General features: G+C 55.3%; 1 protein-coding gene across 1 annotated transcript; it reads left to right on the top strand.

Annotated features, from left to right (window-relative positions):
* Positions 1 to 145: 145 nt before the first annotated feature.
* VOLCADRAFT_101154 (uncharacterized protein) lies at positions 146 to 2,799 on the top strand (the record flags this gene model as incomplete). The annotated part of the gene is made up of 7 exons (XM_002959605.1): positions 146 to 351; positions 804 to 900; positions 1,105 to 1,210; positions 1,342 to 1,461; positions 1,817 to 1,952; positions 2,396 to 2,492; positions 2,773 to 2,799. The coding sequence occupies 7 exons, from the start codon at positions 146 to 148 to the stop codon at positions 2,797 to 2,799; spliced, it is 789 nt and encodes a 262-aa protein (XP_002959651.1).
* Between the last annotated feature and the right edge of the window lie 1,275 nt (positions 2,800 to 4,074).

The following is a 4,074-nucleotide window of genomic DNA, read 5'->3' on the forward strand; positions in this document are numbered from 1 at the left end:
GCGTCATGATCAGCGGCCGCCCACCCTATTACCTAGGCATGTGCACAAATCCGCTCGGTCCTCCTTTTGCTGTACGTACGGTGTCGTACGAGTAATGTACGATGTCTGATTGAAGTCGTTCCCACGCGGCGCGGGGCGGTGACTGATGGAATGGTTACCACGAGCACGTCAGGTACTGCACACGTTGGACGAGCTTACAGCTGGGTTTACAAGCATGCAGATGGATGGGCACAGCACAGCACAGCGATCAGCACAGCACAGCGATCAGCACAGCACAGCTCAGCAGCGCACGGCACCCTCCAGCCCAGTTGTACATTTTCGTATGGGCGGGTGCACGGCTGCAGCGGTAGTGTAAGGCCGCAACCATGCTGGCAAGTCGGATGCGCAAGCGCACCATTGACAAGCCCCCGAGAAATATTCAAGTTAATCGCAGGTCCTCAATGAGGACCATATTAGCGATTAAGCTAATAAGAACAGATACTACACATGATCTGAGCCAAAAGGCCGAGAAAGGTATGAAAACAACAGGGATGGGCCACGGACGAGTGCACGGCAAAATACTCCTTTGGCCAAGCTTGCGCTCGATGGTGGGGGGTGGTATTTAGAAGCACATTGCTCCCCCTGAAAGCACCTGCTTGCTGTTCCTGGTCCGCAATGTCGGGGCCAAGCAGTAGCTTATTACAGCAGGGCCGATTAAGCTAATGCACAGAGCTGGTGATTCGGCCGCTGCTTCAATCCGTCAGAGCGGTGTAGCGGAGTCCAGTCAGTAGGGACCCATCCATGTCCCTGCCCGCCTGCTGCAGCAGCAGTCAAGGCAGCCGGGTGAAGCTGACGCCACAGACCTTGAAAAAAACAGGCATGCGGAGGTGGAGCTGCGCGTCAGATATCGCGCCTGTAACTGTAGGCTTTATGAGCGAAACGAAAGAAAACAAAAGTTTTCTGTGTATTTGCCGAGCGTGTACTCGGTTGAATGTCCGTGGTGTGTACGGCTGGACCGTACAGGGCTAGAATAAGTCGCAGGAGTGCGACGGAAAGAGCAAGTTCGCGAGTTCATAGCGAGTTCATACTGACAGGTTTCCGCTGCGGCTTCTGCCTAACCTACAGGCTTCAGAAGCAGAGTCGCTCGGTAACCAGGCTCGCCCCCTCCCACGGAAGCAAGCACTAACTTTCCTGCCTGCAGGTACCCCTCCGTCTGAACGACCCCTAAGCGGTAAGGCAACTACTCAAGAAAACAAAGATTTGGCTGTAATAAAGGCTTGGCATTGTAAAAGCAACGTGTGCCCTGTAATGGACACTTGGCGCTAGCCAACCGTGAGGCCGCCGCGGCCATGCCATGCGCAGGGGTTGGAATCCACAGCATCCACATCGAACACGTACGGGCCAAGGAAGGGCATCTGTACCCGGACAGGAAAACACAGCACAGCGAGGCGTGCATGGGGTATCAGGNGGTTTCACAGGGCGGTGTGCAGCCATCACAAGCCTCTCTTCCTGCTGCTTTCCTGCCTTCCTGCAGCCTCCCTATCCACAATCACATCGGCCCTCTACCTACTTACCTACCGGGGTACCTACCTCTACATATGCCAATAACGACCGGCGTCATGATCAAGCGGCCGCCACACCCTATTACCTAGGCCATGTGCACAAATCCGCTCGGTCCTCCTTTTGCTGTACGTACGGTGTCGTACGAGTAATGTACGATGCCTGATTGAAGTCGTTCCCACGCGGCGCGGGGCGGTGACTGATGGAATGGTTACCACGAGCACGTCAGGTACTGCACACGTTGGACGAGCTTACAGCTGGGTTTACAAGCATGCAGATGGATGGGCACAGCACAGCACAGCACAGCGATCAGCACAGCACAGCGATCAGCACAGCACAGCTCAGCAGCGCACGGCACCCTCCAGCCCAGTTGTACATTTTCGTATGGGCGGGTGCACGGCTGCAGCGGTAGTGTAAGGCCGCAACCATGCTGGCAAGTCGGATGCGCAAGCGCACCATTGACAAGCCCCCGAGAAATATTCAAGTTAATCGCAGGTCCTCAATGAGGACCATATTAGCGATTAAGCTAATAAGAACAGATACTACACATGATCTGAGCCAAAAGGCCGAGAAAGGTATGAAAACAACAGGGATGGGCCACGGACGAGTGCACGGCAAAATACTCCTTTGGCGCTCGATGGTGGGGGGTGGTATTTAGAAGCACATTGCTCCCCCTGAAAGCACCTGCTTGCTGTTCCTGGTCCGCAATGTCGGGGCCAAGCAGTAGCTTATTACAGCAGGGCCGATTAAGCTAATGCACAGAGCTGGTGATTCGGCCGCTGCTTCAATCCGTCAGAGCGGTGTAGCGGAGTCCAGTCAGTAGGGACCCATCCATGTCCCTGCCCGCCTGCTGCAGCAGCAGTCAAGGCAGCCGGGTGAAGCTGACGCCACAGACCTTGAAAAAAACAGGCATGCGGAGGTGGAGCTGCGCGTCAGATATCGCGCCTGTAACTGTAGGCTTTATGAGCGAAACGAAAGAAAACAAAAGTTTTCTGTGTATTTGCCGAGCGTGTACTCGGTTGAATGTCCTTGGTGTGTACGGCTGGACCGTACAGGGCTAGAATAAGTCGCAGGAGTGCGACGGAAAGAGCAATTTCGCGAGTTCATAGCGAGTTCATACTGACAGGTTTCCGCTGCGGCTTCTGCCTAATCTACAGGCTTCAGAAGCAGAGTCGCTCGGTAACCAGGCTCGCCCCCTCCCACGGAAGCAAGCACTAACTNTCCTGCCTGCAGGTACCCCTCCGTCTGAACGACCCCTAAGCGGTAAGGCAACTACTCAAGAAAACAAAGATTTGGCTGTAATAAAGGCTTGGCATTGTAAAAGCAACGTGTGCCCTGTAATGGACACTTGGCGCTAGCCAACCGTGAGGCCGCCGCGGCCATGCCATGCGCAGGGGTTGGAATCCACAGCATCCACATCGAACACGTACGGGCCAAGGAAGGGCATCTGTACCCGGACAGGAAAACACAGCACAGCGAGGCGTGCATGGGGTATCAGGGGGTTTCACAGGGCGGTGTGCAGCCATCACAAGCCTCTCTTCCTGCTGCTTTCCTGCCTTCCTGCAGCCTCCCTATCCACAATCACATCGGCCCTCTACCTACTTACCTACCGGGGTACCTACCTCTACATATGCCAATAACGACCGGCGTCATGATCAAGCGGCCGCCACACCCTATTACCTAGGCCATGTGCACAAATCCGCTCGGTCCTCCTTTTGCTGTACGTACGGTGTCGTACGAGTAATGTACGATGCCTGATTGAAGTCGTTCCCACGCGGCGCGGGGCGGTGACTGATGGAATGGTTACCACGAGCACGTCAGGTACTGCACACGTTGGACGAGCTTACAGCTGGGTTTACAAGCATGCAGATGGATGGGCACAGCACAGCACAGCGATCAGCACAGCACAGCGATCAGCACAGCACAGCTCAGCAGCGCACGGCACCCTCCAGCCCAGTTGTACATTTTCGTATGGGCGGGTGCACGGCTGCAGCGGTAGTGTAAGGCCGCAACCATGCTGGCAAGTCGGATGCGCAAGCGCACCATTGACAAGCCCCCGAGAAATATTCAAGTTAATCGCAGGTCCTCAATGAGGACCATATTAGCGATTAAGCTAATAAGAACAGATACTACACATGATCTGAGCCAAAAGGCCGAGAAAGGTATGAAAACAACAGGGATGGGCCACGGACGAGTGCACGGCAAAATACTCCTTTGGCGCTCGATGGTGGGGGGTGGTATTTAGAAGCACATTGCTCCCCCTGAAAGCACCTGCTTGCTGTTCCTGGTCCGCAATGTCGGGGCCAAGCAGTAGCTTATTACAGCAGGGCCGATTAAGCTAATGCACAGAGCTGGTGATTCGGCCGCTGCTTCAATCCGTCAGAGCGGTGTAGCGGAGTCCAGTCAGTAGGGACCCATCCATGTCCCTGCCCGCCTGCTGCAGCAGCAGTCAAGGCAGCCGGGTGAAGCTGACACCACAGACCTTGAAAAAAACAGGCATGCGGAGGTGGAGCTGCGCGTCAGATATCGCGCCGT

The sequence above is a fragment of the Volvox carteri genome, assembly GCF_000143455.1.
Source record: "Volvox carteri f. nagariensis unplaced genomic scaffold VOLCAscaffold_412, whole genome shotgun sequence".
Classification (NCBI taxonomy): domain Eukaryota; kingdom Viridiplantae; phylum Chlorophyta; class Chlorophyceae; order Chlamydomonadales; family Volvocaceae; genus Volvox; species Volvox carteri.